Source organism: Doryrhamphus excisus, chromosome 11 (assembly GCF_030265055.1).
Source record: "Doryrhamphus excisus isolate RoL2022-K1 chromosome 11, RoL_Dexc_1.0, whole genome shotgun sequence".
NCBI classification, from domain to species: domain Eukaryota; kingdom Metazoa; phylum Chordata; class Actinopteri; order Syngnathiformes; family Syngnathidae; genus Doryrhamphus; species Doryrhamphus excisus.
In genome coordinates, this window is record NC_080476.1 from 2,607,709 (window position 1) to 2,625,748 (window position 18,040).

The 18,040-nt window shown below is 42.0% G+C and overlaps 1 protein-coding gene across 2 annotated transcripts in view; it reads left to right on the top strand.

The window, feature by feature from the left end:
* The window catches only part of doc2b (double C2-like domains, beta), a 132,098-nt gene that overhangs the window by 53,978 nt on the left and 60,080 nt on the right, over positions 1–18,040 (top strand). For both annotated transcript variants that reach the window (XM_058086314.1, XM_058086315.1), the window contains exon 4: positions 10,588–10,667. In XM_058086314.1, coding sequence (XP_057942297.1) covers positions 10,588–10,667 — 80 coding nt within the window. The remainder of the gene's footprint in view (positions 1–10,587; positions 10,668–18,040) is intronic.

Sequence of the window (18,040 nt, forward strand, 5' to 3'; positions counted from 1 at the left end):
GTTGGTGACTCTGGTCTGAAACAGAAATACAAATAAAAACAATAAGTGGATATTCTTGTCATTCACTTTGTAACCCTTAATGCTCAGTATATTTTACTGCATTTAATGATGCTGGGAAATCCCATAACATTCACTCAAAACATGTGAATTCATCTTAAATGATGTGGTGTTTTTGAACGCAACTCCTCATTGCTGATAATAAAACAGTTGAAGCCCGATTGAAATAATCTGCTTTAAGGAACCATCCATCCATCTTCTGTGCTGCGTATCCTCACTAGGGTATGTTGGAGCCTATCCCAGCTGACTTCAGGCGAGACTTAAATGACTCATGACACATAGTGCGACATGTTGATTAATCATGATTAATTAATTTGAAAGCCGTGATTAATCTGATTTTTTTGATCATTTGACAGAAGACAGTAGTTCAATTGGTAAAATATCATACGTTTGTTATTTTTTTCTCCATCCTCTTTTGATGGTTGGCTTTCAACTTATTTGCCCTCCATGGACCCCCATCACACATTGTTTTCCAGAGAGCAAAGGAAAGGAATAGGCGTGCCTAGAGCTGACTTTTCATTTGTGCATTACAGTATTAAGAAAAATATGCTGCATAGTTATTAGAACCCCCTAGACATGAAATAATACCTCTATACAACTGTCCCCCACTGCAAAAATGTACCACTTCCACATGAGAAGAAAACCTTTTTTTCACTCAAACTCAGCCATGGCATGCTGGCTCATCTCTGTTTTGGGCTTTTATTGTGTATGCCGTGCTTCCTGTTGGGTGTAGTGTGCAAGCCGCTTTAGCCAGGTGGACCTGTGGTCAGGTGTTTGCAATCCCAATTGGAAAAATTTCCTGTCGACACTGAAATGAAAGAAATCTGACACAGCTCACATATGAGCAAATCCATCAGACTTGACCTGCAGTGTGAATGTAGCCTCTGACGCAATGTCGGTTGTTTGATCAAGCATCAAGGCTATCCTTCATCAAAGACGCAGGCCAGCGTTAAAAATGAAAATCCCTTTAACAGTTAACTTTAACAGTTCCACTCTGAGTCTGAAGCGCCATATGTGGAGCTATCTACGATCCCTGGAGTTCTTTCCGATTTTCCGAACAGCACACTGTCACATCACTTCAGACGCATGCATGGAAGATTAGAAGATCTGGAGAGAGCAGAGGTCAATCCCACAGCAGGTGGGGTCCGACGTAGTTTGGTCTGCATTCCCCAGGTTCTTCTTAGATACACATACACACACAGACTTAATATCCTTTGTTGAGGCTGACGTGATCCTAATGTAAATTCACTGCTATGTGTTGCCATGACAGTGCAGCTATGTGATAACACGCACGGTATGTGATGGCAGGGAAAAAGGATGCACTAGCGTGTCCATCTCAGACAAGTGAGCCTCTGAAGCGTCGTCTTCTTTTAATGAGTAGCTCAAAGTGCTTTGAACCACGCTAACCTGTACCAACGCCAGGTTCTGAATAAACATGTCATCATCAGCCTCTTGTCTCAACTCTTTAACCGCCCGGCCGGCTGCATGAAAATGGATCTTTTACTCCGTCTCAAGGTCCCCTTATTGTGGTTCCCAAGCCTTCCAAAGCATTTAATACAGTTTATAGCATTCCCACAGTTGTCATGGAGACGCCTTAGTGTCAGGCAATTCATGCATCGCACTTTTATAACCTCTCTCTCTCTCTCAGCTGTCATTGAGATGAAGGTTTCTATGTATTGTTGCCTGGTCTTCACCACACTGGAAGCTCAGAAAACATTCCAGCAGGCGAGCTGCTTCTTAACTTTTTAGGCTGAGCTCACATTGATGATTAATAATAATCCAACAATGTTTGTTTTTTTCCTTGTTTCTTGATTGCAGCCTGCATTGATTAAAAATAGACACTGGGTATTTTTAGAGTTGTCTAATTCTCTACAGTGAGTGATTGGTATGTGATTTGTGCGACGATGGACCTGGTGGGATAACGCGGATTTCATCTTCCATTATTACAGTTAAAGGGAGTGTAAAGGGCACCAACATTCAAAGATACAGCTAGCATTATATGCCGCCTCTTCCCGCACGGTTCTCACGTTTATTTTCAGCAAGTGATTGCAATTTGGTTTAGCTACTAGTTTTAGCAACCATTGATTGTATAGCCGATCATAACAACATGAAATCTGGAAAAAACTATAGTTGTATGTAATAGAACCCATTCGACCCATTAGAGGGTATACATGTGATAATGCTGCAATTGGCTCACAATCTATCCTGACTATTGTTTATGCTACCACGCTATGGTAATACTATTCTTATTCTGCTGGTTGTCTACAGATTTGAAAAATACACCCATCCTTCTATGTCGCTTATCCTCACAAGGGTCGTGGGTATGCTGGAGCCTATCCTAGCTGTCTTTTGGTGCGAGGTGGGGTACACCCCAGACTGGTTGAAAAATACACCCATCATAAATAAAAATAAACCAGCCTTAAAGCTCATCTTGCACTGTAAGAAATTTCACATTTGCAACATCTGTGCTCAATTTTTGGAGTGTTTTGAGACTTATGGGGGGGGGGGGGTAATTGGGGGTAAAAATTTGTTATGTCCATCACATTTCTTCTTCTCCATACCCTGACTGACGATGAGTCATAGTCACACCTGCACCAAAATGGAGGTGCTAATTGACACAGCAGCCATAAAAGTTTCTTCTCTACATACTGAATACAAACGTTCCAGCATCAGGCCACATACTCCAAAAAGTCCAATGCAGAGTCATTCAGTGGCAAAGACGAGCTACTCTAAACAAGCCTAAAGAGTTTTACTAGAAAGAAGGAGGCAGCAAATCTCCAAGTTAAGCCATTCTACTGGGGTTGGCTCCATCAATATGTTTCCTATGGATTTAGCTGCAGGCTACCTTACAATAGAGGTGGGCTGATCTAACATCAATTATTAGGTGGGGAGCTTTCTTCTTCTTTAATAAATCAGGCAGATGCAAAGTCATCTCACAAGCTTGAGGCTCAAAAGACAACGATTTTACATGTGTGATACAAATAAAGCACTTGTGGATATGAACTCCCTTTTCCCCTGCAGCGGTGTTGTCCTTTGGTGACTTTGGCTGCCAGGATACTTCATTCCTCATTACTGCTTTTAGACAGTATTTATTCAATGTGCAACACCCCCCGCCGTAGACCTTGCAAATGAACTTAACCAGCACCTGAGCGGCCGTGTAGGGGGGTGTTGAGTCCTGAGTCCGCTCGGAGCGTGTAAGAGGAGATCAGTGCAGGACCAGGGGGAGGAGGCAATAGACTCCGACTCACAGCTCAAATGAGCTCAGTGGGGAATTACTGATAGAATGTCTAACAGTCAAATAGCAATTATTTCATATTAGATGGATGGTGGTCTGTCTTGTTGCAAGAAGCTCGACTGCCGAAGGACAAACTGTTGCAGCCGCATGGTTTCACATCAACAAGCTCTTAGGAGGCCCTTTAATGTCCTCCTTTTTCCCACTTGAAACCAGTCAATCATTTCAAACCACTTTATCCTGGAATATGCATATTCATATGTGGTCGTGCTATCATTTTGCACCATGCACTGTTATTCCAATGTGTTTAATTCCTAGTGGGAAACAGCATACCATGCAATGTCACGACTATTTGACCATAATAGTACATACATAAAACATGAAAAATTCATTCTATTTTGGGGGGTTTCATCCTTTAAAGCAGCGATTCTCAACCGATTCTTGTTTGCAGTGGGTCAATCGTGTAATGACCCGATGTCCCTGAATGCACCCTGCATCTGTGCTATTTGCTTGCTACACACCAAGAGGTGTGTGCCATGTTTATGGGCGACTTGAGCAAGTTTGACCAAGAGAGGAAGGACATTGAGTGTGGACTTGAGGTCCTGTCTGGGATAGGCTCCAGCATACCCCCGGGACCCTAGTGATGCATAGAAAATGGATGGATGGATTTATTAAATAACTGAGAAGTTTATTCATTCATTTTCTACCGCTTTTCCTCACGAGGGTCGCGGGGGTGCTGGAGCCTATCCCAGCTGTCTTCAGGCGTAAGGCGGGGTACACCCACCCACCCATCACAGGGCACATATAGACAAACAACCATTCACACTCACATTCATACCTATGGACAATTTGGAGTAGCCAATTAACCTAGCATGTTTTTGGAATGTGGGAGGAAACCGGAGTACCCGGAGAAAACCCACGCATGCACGGGGAGAACATGCAAACTCCACACAGAGATGGCCAAGGGTGGAATTGAACCCTGGTCTCCTAGCTGTGAGGTCTGCGCGCTAACCCCTAGACCACCGTGCCGCCTGAGAAGTTTATGTAAAAAAAAAATCAGCAATTTTGGGTGGCCGCCTGTCATTGAAGGGTGATGGCGGGTCCTGCAGCCAAACCAGTTGAGAAGCACTGCTTTAAAGGACATATGTTTCCATAGCTTCAGTGTTTTATTTATTTTTTTACTGTTTTTACATGCATGACATTATCCAACAATAATAGCGACACACACTGATCATTTCAGTAGCTCGCAGAACACCGTCAAAATGTGAGAAATATCGCTGTATGCTTTGGATGGGTAAAAATATTCCCATCTCGTGGACAAAAATAAAAATGCCAAATTAAAACCAGGAGTCCAACGTGAGATCTTAAAGTCGCTGCCCGCCTAGGTAAGTACTGCATGGGGAGTAGTGCTAACTTTTGAACGTGTATATTCTACAGGCAGGGTCGCCATTTCTAGTTGATTTTGGGTAGGTGGAAAAAGGTTTCCACCACTGCAGTGTTTGTTAGCGCTAACAATTCTTCCATCTTTGTGATGCAGTCTCTTGGTGCCTTTCCATTGATGGTAACACCTTCTGCCAGCATGGCCTGGTAAGATCCACATTCGCACCACCAAGTCTCGGCCCCTGTCTGCTTTGACGTTTACTCTCTGTTATCGGCCGCTCATCGTCCTTATATATTATATTATATAGATTATATTACATTCATGCTCACAAAGATAAGGTTGTGGATCCATATTTGTCCAGAGGTTGTCAGCGGAGGCTGTCACAAAGTCAGCCATGATTAGAAAACAGACGTGTGCTTCCTATGCCGCTGTTGATACATGTTATCATGAATGTACCTGTTACTGCATGCTCACAGCATATAGAAAACAATAAAAGTCTTTTTTGAGGGTCCCATTACGTGTATTGTTAGCTCCCTCATGCTGGGTGTTTTTCTTCTCTGTGGAGGATGGGCAAAATTCCCCAAAAAGTGCTGTTTTCCTTTAAGGAGTAAAATATCCCTAAAACCCCCAGCACTAATCCAATGAAGATGACAGCCTCCTGTCTGTACTCGCATTTATTTACTCGTTTGTTTCCTGGAAGTTTGCTGGGAAAGCTTGCTGGCAATTTCTGACGACAAGTCAAAAATCCCCATGTTGATAAGGACAGCCAAGTTATCCAACGTTCTAAGCCAGTGATTCTCAACTGGTGGGTCGCCCGTTTTCAGTGTGTTGCTAAAAATGTTCTAATGATCCGATGTCTGTCAATGCACCTGGTTCTCTTCTTACCTGTGCTCTTGGCTTGCCATGTGTTTCTGGACGACTTTGTCCAGCTTGAGTGATCAGGAGAAGGACATGGTATCTTGCTGCAGCTCACGTTACGTGTGGAGGAATTTCACCACAATGTAGACTCCCAGGTATGACAATGAAGCGAACTGGGAGGTGTTTTCATCTCTTGGCTCAGACAAGCGGTCTTACCTACTGAGACAGTCAGAAGGACACGTGATTATGTATAATTAACTTACCATCAATATTTGTCCAGTGAGTGTAATGCGGTAATGTGTTGTCTGTATTTATCTGTTTTTACATCTTTTAAATACCAAGCAAAGAGAAAGACATGTCTTACATAAGGATTGTGGATGAAGTGCAGTTGTCATTTAAGCCCTAAGCAGAAGTAATGATTTTTTTCAAATAAGACTGAATGGCACTGCATTTCATCCTTGATCACTATGCAAATGAGTGAATCATTTCTGCATATATCGTGGGAAGCTGATCTGTCAAGCTTAGACCTTCCTTTCTATTTTCATCTCTTCCCATAACCAACCACACACCTCCCACCCCCCCGAGGTCAACGCCAGATTGTACTGTCAAGTGTGCGTGTCTGGCCTGTTGAACAAATTTGAAACAACTCACTTTCCCATTCATCTCAAATCATCTCTTTGGTAGTAATAAGCAGAGCAAATACTGTTTTCTCTGCCATCCCACTGAGGCAAGTAATGAGAGATGTTGCGGCCTATTCAGGCCTGGCACAAACAAGTGTCACTTGATTCTTCGGATGCCGCCCCCCGCCGCCCCCCAAAAACTCTCAAACCTCTACTGTCACACCTGCAGCAAATCAAATAAGAGTGTAAACATGGTTTGATATTCATAGTTTGGTTCGCCAAACGGTCAAATCCTGGTTTTCAGGCAAGGTCCTGTTTTGATCAGCCTGTTTTGTTGCATTGTTTGTGTTAGACTTACGCTGTGCAGTTTTGCTCTCCTGGAAGTGCCTTCGGAGAAGTAATAGGGCTGCTGTTAACTGATACCCCCCTCCCGTGACAGCAGCCATCCGTCTCCTCACTTCCTGTCAGCGTCAACAATGCCATCCCAGAGCGAAAGGATGTGACATGAGCAGCATGTTGTCACGTCCAGTGTACAGATATCATAACATTCACTTTCACTTTCACTTTCTCAGAGGCTTCAAGCGAAAGTCAAGATAGCTTTACTTCTTCGTCTATTCGTTGAATGTCATCTTTTGCATCATTATATAACCTGATCATGTGTTACATGCATACACAATGTGTTACATGCACAAAACAAATGTATATAAATGATGAATGACAATGGAACATCACTTTTATCTTGATTGAAGATGTGCCTGCAAGATAGCAACATCACAGCAGCATCACAGCAACATAGCAACTCACAGCAAAACACCAGCTTGGTGCTTTAGGGAAGTCAGAATAAAAAATGGATGGATGGATATTTCTTGAATTCAATAGTGTTTCTCACCTTTTTTAGGAAAATGCTGGGACTTCTTTAGCTCAATTTTTGCTGATATCGCAGTAATCAATTAGAAAGCAGATACTTGTGGTGTAACTGTGTTAGTTAGCAAAGAACTACAGAGGCACCCGCTGATGACATCATAGATAGGGTTGACTTCCACTTCCTGTTTCCATGTATTAGCAAGCTGCCTACAAACATGTTAAAGGGGACCTATTATGTCAAAATTTTGGTATACATTTTGAACGTTAACCGAAAACAACCTAACCGGGTCATAGCTAACCAAGGTTCCACTGTAAGATTGTTCACACAACACAGAACACAGTTATCGTGGATTTTATCCTCTTCCTCTGTAATGCTGCCATGGCAAACAAGTCGCAGGAACAATGATATGCGATGCAAAAACCACCTGGATGTTTCCAAGATCTCTCACACACAAACGCTTACTTAGTACTGCTGTATATATTGTAACAGCTAGCACTGGCTAGCTAGCACATATAGTGCTGTTTTCTACGCTTTGAGACGTGAGGCTCTAAAGCAGTGGTTCCCAAAATGGGGGACGTAATTGCCATAGGAGGTATGTGAAGAAAAATGAAAAAACAATTGCCGCCTATCACTCACAATTCCGATTGGGCCTGAACGCCTCACAAGTGTCCAAAGACAGCTGGGATAGGCTCCAGCATACCCATGTCTAGAAAATAGATGGTTGGCAATTTTATATGAAATATAATGTCCCTGTTGTTTCAATACAACACCTACATTCTGTTTCAAACTGGACTTGGAGGAAAACAAAACTACATGGGTTAAAAAAAGGGACACATTTTTGTGAGAGCTTGCAATACTCCCAAAACTATTTACATTAAGAGCATTGTACTTCCTCTACTTCTGTGTTCACAGTGGATGTTTGGGGTAAAACTTCTAATTATGAGCAGTACATTGTGATATGACTGTTGACTTATAAGAAAAGTAGTGCACACAAGGGAACAAATCCAATGTATGGCCAATCTTGTATTTCTTTCAAGTACCAGTACTGAAAGGATGTGATTCTAGCCACACTAGACTGGATGTTTGTGTTTTATTCACAAGATAAAATATAAAATAAATTGCTATAGTTACAGTGTCACGTTATGCCTCTACAGTAAGGGCTGTGGAATCGCTGGATGGAAGATGGAAATTCAATGACGCATTTCGATTTTCTCCAGTATCACATAGTTCTAAAAGATAACACAATACTTTAACGATATCTAGCAAAAGTATGAATGATTGGGTTATGACTCTGCAGACTTTTTTTTAACCAAGTTATGTTGTTAGACGCATTCTCACATCAGACTTCACTGGATATTTTTTAAGCAAGCCATGGTTTTCTCATTCTTCTTGGCAAGTAAAGTAAAGTAAAGGCAAGTACTATTTCATTGGCTCTCTCTTTGGGTGACTCATTTTCCGTGAGATTAGTTTCTAATAATTATGCAAATTTCTTTACCAAATTTTCTTTCAAGAGTATCATTGCCAAAGGAACAAGTTGTGATGTTGTGATGGCAACAAAGTGTTCATTTGTGTCTGTTTAATCCGGAGCCGTTTTTTTCTGGAATGGCACAATTCATTTGTCGCTGTTACCAATTGGGCAGTCACGACTTAAGGCCCCTGGAAACTGAATTAGACCAACTGGCCTTTTTTTTCTGGTAGTCACAGCGGTAGACGATAATGACATCTTACAGGGAAGAGCCCCCCCACCGCTGGCCAGATGGTGCAGGCTGCTAGGGAAAGACTTTGGTTTGCTGATGGGACAAAATGGAAGACCTGCACAGTACAATATAGGAGTTACCTGGATGTGACAAAGTCAGCCTTCTTCACAGTATCACACACATACTGTATATATGTACACATACACACATATATCCAGTATAAATACAAATGTTCAAGTCAGCTAATTAAAAGCAGCAAGCAACTGGGTCTCACTTTCAGCCGGCAGAGTCAAACACTGCGGTCGACCTCAATCAGGAAAAGGTTGCAGAGGAAGCACCTGACGCCTGTTAAACACACACCCCGCCTCCGACCACCATATACGGTTGTTTCTGTTAAAGTTCTGTTCTGTTTTTCTAACTTCTCATCCGGCCTTCATCTTATAATTAACCGCCGGCGTTTGCAAATTGCCCATCAAATTATAAAAAGGCTTTTAACACAAACCAGCATGACTTTCATCCACTTTTTCCTAATTGTGCTTTTTTGATGACTAATTTGGTTATTTTAATTTTTATCGAAGGTACTGTGAACAGCACAGGAGGCAATAACCTGGAAAAACCTTGATGTGTACCAACTCAATTATGCACATCAATGCAATATGTCATTCAGCCTCTTGGGCCTGGCTTGTTCTCTTCTGTCTTGGACTTTAATTAGGGCTCTTGAATTTCTGAAAAGGAGGAATGATTAAGCTAGATAAGGAGCAGGTCAGGTGCTGTGGTTCGGCGATCTTAAAGTGCAAAATCCTTCATGAAATACTTTAACTAAAACCCTTCCGCTGATTACATTTAACTTAAAGGGGTGCTCATTTTTCGACACTTGGTATTCATTTGTGGAGTCCTATAGAGCAGCTACACACAATAACCCGCACAGAAAACTTTCTAGATCTTACAGAATCTGCACCTATTCCAGCTGTATTTCTTTAGACTTGTGCTTCCCGCCCAAACCGTCCGTTTTAATTTAGGGCCTGCTTCCGGGCACGCTTTACGTAGGCATCGTGGTGCGGTGGAGCTCAGGAGAAGCTCGCCTGCCCAGGAGGAGCATTAATTGTTGGTTACTGCTGGTGCCATGGAGCGCAGAAGCCGGACATGAAGGCGCCGCGTTTACGAACTGCAGACAATCTTGGCACAACATTGGTAGTGGAAATGTGACCATAACACGTTTTTGGCAGGATGACCGTGTTCCAGACATTTGGGGAGCACTGTGGTTCTCTCCACCTCTGTGGACGCACAGCATGTCCGATATTAATGCACCTTTCCCAGTGAGAGTGTGTTGCTTCCGACTTCGGAAACAATTTGGTGGATATTTCACATTTGTGTTAAAAAAAAAAAAAAACAGTCCTGTGTGAAATGCCCTTGGCAGATGAAAATATTTTTTTCTTGCTAGGAATCACCAAATTCAATCACTTCTGCCTGAGCTTGTTTGATGAACAGAAGGCACATGTTACTGTTCAAAGTGCAAAGGTGACAGGTACTGTTTTCACACCATCTGTTGGTTGGCTTGTTATCAGGATAACACAAAAACTAGACAAACCGATTTGAGCAAAAAAGACACTCATAATATTTGGATGAATTAGTTCTATGAGTCACAAAGAGTTGACAGATATTGTTTTGATCAAAACACCAAATTGTTAACAGGTGGCGGAGGTCTGTGGACTACTCGCTTTAATACTGCATATACTCTCCTTTGGTATTTCCCCATCAGTGTCTTAAACTAGTGAAAACAAAGTTTGATTTCTGTTCCTCGCCTCACCGAGTTTGTCTGTGTGCCTTACTACTCTCCCTAAGATACTCATTTTCTCATCTCCTTGTCTTCCTTGTAGCCACACTGGGGACCCTGGACTTCAGTTTGCTGTACGACCAGGAGAACAATGCACTGCACTGCACCATCAACAAAGCCAAGGTGAGGCACTGTAATGATGACGGGATCACTGGAAGTCCCAGTTTTGTGTCGTTTGAACCAGGGACAAACATGGCAATCAATTAGTCCATTAAATGACTACTAAGAATGGACATGGTGTCACGTTCCACATGACAGGTTGGACTTCAGTTGTGGTTTTCCTTTGTTTTCACATTGTTGTTGAGCAGCTGTTTGGTGCTCTTAATTTGGTTTGCTGTTTTCTGTTTTGGGAACATATGCAGCTAGTACATTTTTGTGGACTTCTACTCCTTGTGAGTCTCCCTCTTTTCCCCTTGAATTTTAACACTTTATTGACTAACCCTGGGGGCTGCGTGGTGGTTAGGTGGTTTGCACGCAGGCCTCACAGCTAGGAGACCCAAGTTCAATTCCACCCTCGGCCGTCTCTGAGTGGAGTTTGCATGTTCTCCCCGTGTATGTATGGGTGTTTTCCGTGTACTCCGGTTTCCTCCCAAATACAAAAACTCCCAAAAACATGCTAGGTTAATTGGCCACTCCAAATTGTCCATAGGTATGAATGTGAGTGTGAATGGTTGTTTGTCTATATGTGCCCTGTGATTGGCTGGCCACCAGTCCAGGGTGTACCCCGCCTCTCGCCTGAAGACAGCTGGGATAGGCTCCAGCACCCTGGTGAGGATGAGCGGTAGAAAATGAAGGAATGATTGCACCTGCACAATGTCCTATAACACATGAACATAACACATGGCCCCCAAATGCTATCTTCTTTGTCAGTCTTTGCAGAATCATGGAATTTTTTTCAATCAAAAACATGCATAAAACTAATTACTACTTCACCTTGTCATCCAAATTGTGGGAATCTACTCCAACTTCTAATACAACTTATATTTTAAAGGGGACTCAGTGTTTTTTCCACTTTTCTGACCTATAAATGTAGTTAGAATGTTGTCTTCTCATGTTAAACAATGCCAAAGTTTCAGATAATGAGGTTTACACATTTGGAAGTGAGCCCTGAAAGAAGTTGGGTGATGTCACAGAGGGGCGGACTTCCTTATTTAGGCTGCTCTATAGGAGTCCACGACTCAATACAAAGGGCCAAGAAAGTAGCATAAAGGACAGTTTTCGCCACAACATGAGATGCTGTCTTTTTATGGCGCGCTCTTCTCCAGCAGATATCTGCAACTGTGCGTCGGACGGACATCTCCACTTGATGTCCTTCTTCCCACTCAAGCTTGACAGTCACCCATTCGAATGTTGCAAACAAGAATGTTAGGCGCATTAACAAACATTGGGTCATTGCATTATTATTATTATTTTTTTTTTTCCAGGCAACACCCACTCAAAACGCACCCCTCCCCAACTACCCCTACACATTCCTTTGATACACCTTATGACAAATGACCAACGTTGGCTACCTGTTCTTTTAAACCACTATTGGTAACATATGATGTGGCATTCTTATATATTTGAGTTGAAAAAATGTAATCTTGAGTGATTTACCTACTGTTCCTTTCAAATAAAGCCCAGCACAGAGCTCTGCCAACTATCTGTCCGATGCAGACGTGGGAGACGTGTATGTTTGATCATGATGTCTTTCTTCAGTGAATAAGTTAACCTAGCATGATGTTGATGGTAAAATGGGAGTGTAATGTTAGCAGTGTAGCATCACATAGCTATGCTAGTGTTGCTAGTTGCTTTGTGTCCTCCTGTCCCAATAGTGTTACTGAGCTGTATGTGATATATGGCATCTATTGCATTGGACAAGTGCTGAGTATATTTATTGGGTATTGGTCAAAAGTGGATAAAATGCACAGTAGTGCTTTTTGGCGACAAACACAGCTCATTAGTATTTAAGCTACACACGAAAAAATCTAATAAATTATCGTGGCACCTCTGACTGATGTAAGATTGTTGAAAAGTAGGAGTTTGAACAATCAATTCCGCATTGAAATGTTGAATTTACTGGATGTGATGCTTTACCTTGACTGATGCGTCGACATCCAGTATATCCCAACTGCAAAGGGGAGGTGGAGGATGGAAGCCGAATTAGCATAATGACATACTTTTAATATGTTTTCTATGTCAATAATTCTGTGGCGCATGAATATTTTCGCAGCTGTCACGCTGTCACACGACACGTCCCACACGCTGCAAGATAACACGTCCCGCTGAGACTTTTCACTTCAGGCGGCGCTAATTACTTCTAAAAGCATATTGCTCCATACCAGCAGCGCTAATAAGTAATATTATTACAGTATAGAAAAGGGGGGGCAAATCAGAGCTTAAGTATAAATATCAGGCTTCATGTTAAATGCCAACCTCCATTCATGCTATTAATAGTGTAGACCTTTATTTCTTAATTCGCTGGCTTTTCCAGGAGCATTCCTTATTAATGCACTCAGGCACCCCCTGCAATTTTTTCTAATGATTCAAATCTGTTTGAGTTTGAAGTGTGAAACTGTTAAGGCATTAATCTCCACTGACACCGTTAAGAGCGCCGTCGATAGTAGAATTGACTGCATAATGCAACCTTGACTATTTGTCCACCCCCGATACCATCTTCGTACTCTATAGGAGGGAGAAGAAATACAAAACAATATCATTTATGTCACACTGGTGGCTTTGTTGCAGCTTTATCACATGCAGAACTTTGGGAAAAGTTGGTGTAGGCAGGCTGCCAGACATACTAAGTTTGCTCTGTGTTGATAAGTGATGAACGATGTTCTTAGCTAGCCGCAAAGTTTAGTTCAGCTTCAAGGAAAACTGCACTTCTTTTGGAGATTTGCCCGACACGAGTGTTCTAAAGGTATAAAAACAGCTAAAAAGAGGCAACTAGTTAATGCACATAATGGGACACACCTATTCTTCCGATAAAGCCTGCTATTCCTCAAGTTCCAAAAACCCTTGATTATGGTACATGACCTTTGGCTGGCCTACTCAGCCATGAAATCGTTGGACTGCACGGAAGCGATGTAAGGATGTTTTTAACAACTTCAAGTTACACAGCAACAGTGTTATTGCCTCAATTTGGCCACTTGTATAGGTTTATACATCATTGAACACATCATCAAATATCCTAGAAAAAGCAATATGATTTGATATATGCAACAATTGGACCAAGGATGGGTTTACTGGTCACAATTCATAAGTGTGCTTCCTCCCCATCTCCTCTTGACATCTGCAACAACAAGTGTGTACACTTAAGGCCAAAACAAAAGCACCTCCATCTTCCATGGCGTTCAGAGTTTCGACCAGATTTTGTCAGTTGTTGACAACTCCAGGAGTGGTGGGAGTGTAGTCCACAATACTCCCTAGACATCATCCATTGTTTTTTTTTTTATTGTGTCCTCAATGTCACCCCCCTCGTCTAATCTGGCTGGGTTCAGCATCATTGGAAGCTGCTTGATTGCTTTAAAGAGGGAAACAATCATAGAATAGCCGTCATTCTCAAGTGCTGGTGGAGATTTCTAAATCCTCATTTTTATCTCTGTGACATAGACAGGGCTTAAAGTAAAAAAAAAATCCTGAGCCTGAACTTTTTTTCCCGCAAAAAAAAAAATATATATATACGTATATATACAGTAAAGTCTCGTTATATCGATATCGGTTATAACGAATTACTGCTTATTACGATACTATTTTCATTTCCCGGCAAATTTCGAGTCTTTTATGATATAATTAGTTCCGTTAGTACGATACCCGGTTATTATGATAATCCGGTTACTACAATGCCCTTTTCATCTCCCGCCAGCCAATTTGGTCTGCTTATATCGATACAAAAGCAGCTTAAATCAATCTTTGCTTAAGGATTTCAATACCAAAAAAGAACAGTTGCTTCCAGTCAACTTGATTTTTCACACTTCCACCACCAGAGCGCAGCACACACACCGATTCCCGCACTTCCTGGTTCACAGGTCATGCTCAACCCGCCCCACATAGCTGGCCAAACACATGCCTGCAACAGAAGAACCAACTGACATAGCATACACACCTATTCCAACGATGACACAAGCGTACAAATACATGTATTTAATTGTGTTGTATTCAGATATCTTTTTATTCTATACACACGAGAGAATCCACGAACGCAGTTGGTTCTTCTGCGTGCATTATTGCCCACTTTTAATGCAGTTCGGCGCAGGATCGGATATATCGACAGTCCGGTTATATCGATATTTTTTCCGACTCCCGACAATATCGATATAACGATAATATATATATATCGATATATAAGCACAGTGCCTATAATATATGCCGGCTCCAAAAAAAGATTTTGATCCACTGAAACTTTTTTTCACAGATCCACGAACGGTTGAGCAATTGTGAAAATAATAAAACATGTTTCTTCTCTGTCTCCACCCCTGACTGCTGAACACCAGTCACTCATTGGCTGATCCGGGCGTGCACTGCGGTCTCTCGAAGAAACACAGCTTTCTGATATGTTTAATTGTTCCAGAATACAAACATTTTAAAAGTATTTGTTCAAATTAATTATTCGTAAAAAAAAAATGTATTCGGGTTCGGCTCCACCCCTATAGCATACGCTAGCTTCTTGGAGCACAGCACACATAAACATCCACCTTTCCCAGAGTCGTGTCGGAATACTTTAAGCCCTGCATAGACATTTGCCCCCACCAGTTTGAGAAGTGCAAGATAATGAATTGACAGCAGACTTTTTATGTGACGGTTGGGGCCGAGATACTTTCCTTTTACCAGCCAACCATCCCTAAGACTAAGCACATTAAGGAATGGGATACAACTACTGTATTTTCTGCACCATAAGACGCACCGTGTTGTAAGACGCATGCTAAAACATACGGTTGAAGCGCTGAAGAACAGGAGTCTGAGGGGGACAAATTTTATTTTGTTGTTCAACATGAACACTCGGAACTGCAGCGAAAGAAGAGCCCAAAAAACTCGACAAAATGGTTCTTCATTTTGCCTGAACCATTCGGGTGGAAACACCATCAACTTCAATAGTTCAATAGTTGCCTGCTTTTACCAAAGCTTGGACAACACTCAAAGCAGATACACGAATCCACAATCCATTCACATATGGTGGCGTAACTCGCCAGGCGCTGCTTCCGTGTTCGCCATCTTTCATCCATCCATTTTCTACTCTTTCTTCTAATCAATACACTTTGGGCAAGTGTTTTTTATATCATGCTTCCTCATGGATTACTGGGATTGGTATCGGCAACGTAAAATCCTTCTAGGAACATACTATACTGACATACTGACAAGTATGCGCTAAATCTGCCCCACTCTTAACTTTTCTGCTTTTCGAACAGGCTGACAATGCCAGTAGCATGGTAATGTTGTAATGTGACGTGAACAAGACATTTCCATGAAGGCTGGTTCCCTTGCAAGGGTAAACACTATTTGAGGTGGAAGTCCCGGTGGTACAGCTCCCAGCGTTAGTATTACTCTAATACAATAGTCCTCAAACATTAGTATATATATAAAGTATCAGTATTGTTGTGCTTTGAACATATGGGCGGATACTTTAGCAAAGGAAATCCCATTTGAATTCACTTTGGTTGATACATTTGTATTTGTACCTTACTGGATATGCACCAGTAGTCACGAGTACAGGAGATTGAGCCACCAGTGTGAGAATGAAAGCTCTCCCAGATAGTCTTCTTGTAGCTTCCAATGGTGTTTCTTGTAGTGGGGATGATACGGTGGTGTGGTTCTGCCTTCCATTTCTGTGGTCATATTTCCTCCCTCGTGCGTCACTCCGGGATGGCCTCGGCGGAGCCAAGTGGGCACCGGGCATTTTGATTTTCAGGACGGACTGTTTTTGGCCAACGTCTCACGAACTTGAGGAGAGGCTCTTTCCATCCTCAAATAAAGACGTGGACATGGAGCAATGGATCGGTTTCACTAAAGTGAACTTTAGATTAGACGTTGATCTACTTGTCCAAGCTACACTTTTTTACAAAGGCCGCCGCCACCGCCACCGCCGCGTCTGTCAAGCAGTCAACACTAAATGTTACCTCCATTACTCGCCCTGATTAAAGCAATTACCACCTCTGCCTTTCCTCCGCCTTTTCATTAAAGACAAACGATGTTATTTCCACCCCCAGCCTGCCTTTTGCGCATCTGTTTCCGCCTACGAGGAAGGAACAAATACCCTGACAACACTCCAGTAGGGGTGTAACGGTACGCCATAATCACAATGCAGTACGTACCCAGGATTTCAGGTTTTGGTTTTGGTAGTGTTTAGTTAATAGTTGTTTTGTCCCTTTACATATTTCACCATATTTCCCAAACAGATGAGGGTTTTGAAGCTCAGGCTTAGCCAAAGGCAGGGCTGCACTGGATTTGTTTACGCACTTAACGCGTGACTATAATGCGTGGCAGTTACATCTCCTGTCTGACCTCGATACACGTCCGTACCATACCAATTACCAGTAAATGCACCATTACGCCCCTATAAATCGGGGTTAAGTTCAGGGTGGACGCTAGGAAGTCGACGCCACAGGGCTTAGTAATCCACAGGGAAATGATATTGATTTCTTTCTCCCAATAAAGATGAGAAGAGTCGGACAAATGGGCCCTGTAGTTAGCACTTAATCAATTCCTTCACCGGCGACGTCAATGGGGTGAGAGACATTTCCTTAAATGAATGTTACTCCAACAACTTGATTTGACAGAACTGACGCCCTTGTTGCTTGTTCCTTCTTGCAAGACCCCCCCCCCCCCTTGCTGCGATAAAACATTGCCATGATGGCGCCTTGTCAAGAAGCTTTGTTCATTTTATCGACACTGACCTCCGAGCTGCCAAGAAAATTGCTGGTGGAAGGAGCTCATTTGAATTCTATTTTAACGCCATGTGTTGCATCATACGGTGTCGGACTTATTGTAAATGGAAATGTTGCTTTTGAAACTTTTTTTTTTTCTTCCTTCTACAGTAGGAAGAAAATGTGTAATTATACAGTAATCCGTTGCCACTTCACACTTCAAATTTTGTGGTCTCACTCTACTGCGTTTTTGAAATATGTAATAAACCATGCTGTTTCCTACTTATTGTCAGTCAAAGATTTGCATATTAAAGCAAGTTTGACATATGTTTTGGCCTAAATGAAACATTTTCATGCATAGAAATGTCTAAATGAAGTACAATACAAATAATATAAGGCATTTAGAAGATGCATTCGGAGATATATTAGTATATAGTATAATAGTATATTCTACACTGGTCACTGGGTGTCAGTCATATTACTTTAATGTTTGGTGAAACACACAAGCACCAGACTTGATCACCGGAACAGCAGGCTTCAACATCGCTTTTTCTCCACCTGCCAGTCAACTGGAACACGTTTACAGCAACACACATGAGCATGAGTCTAATTTATGTTTTAAATGTCTTATTATAGCAGTATTGATTTACTATC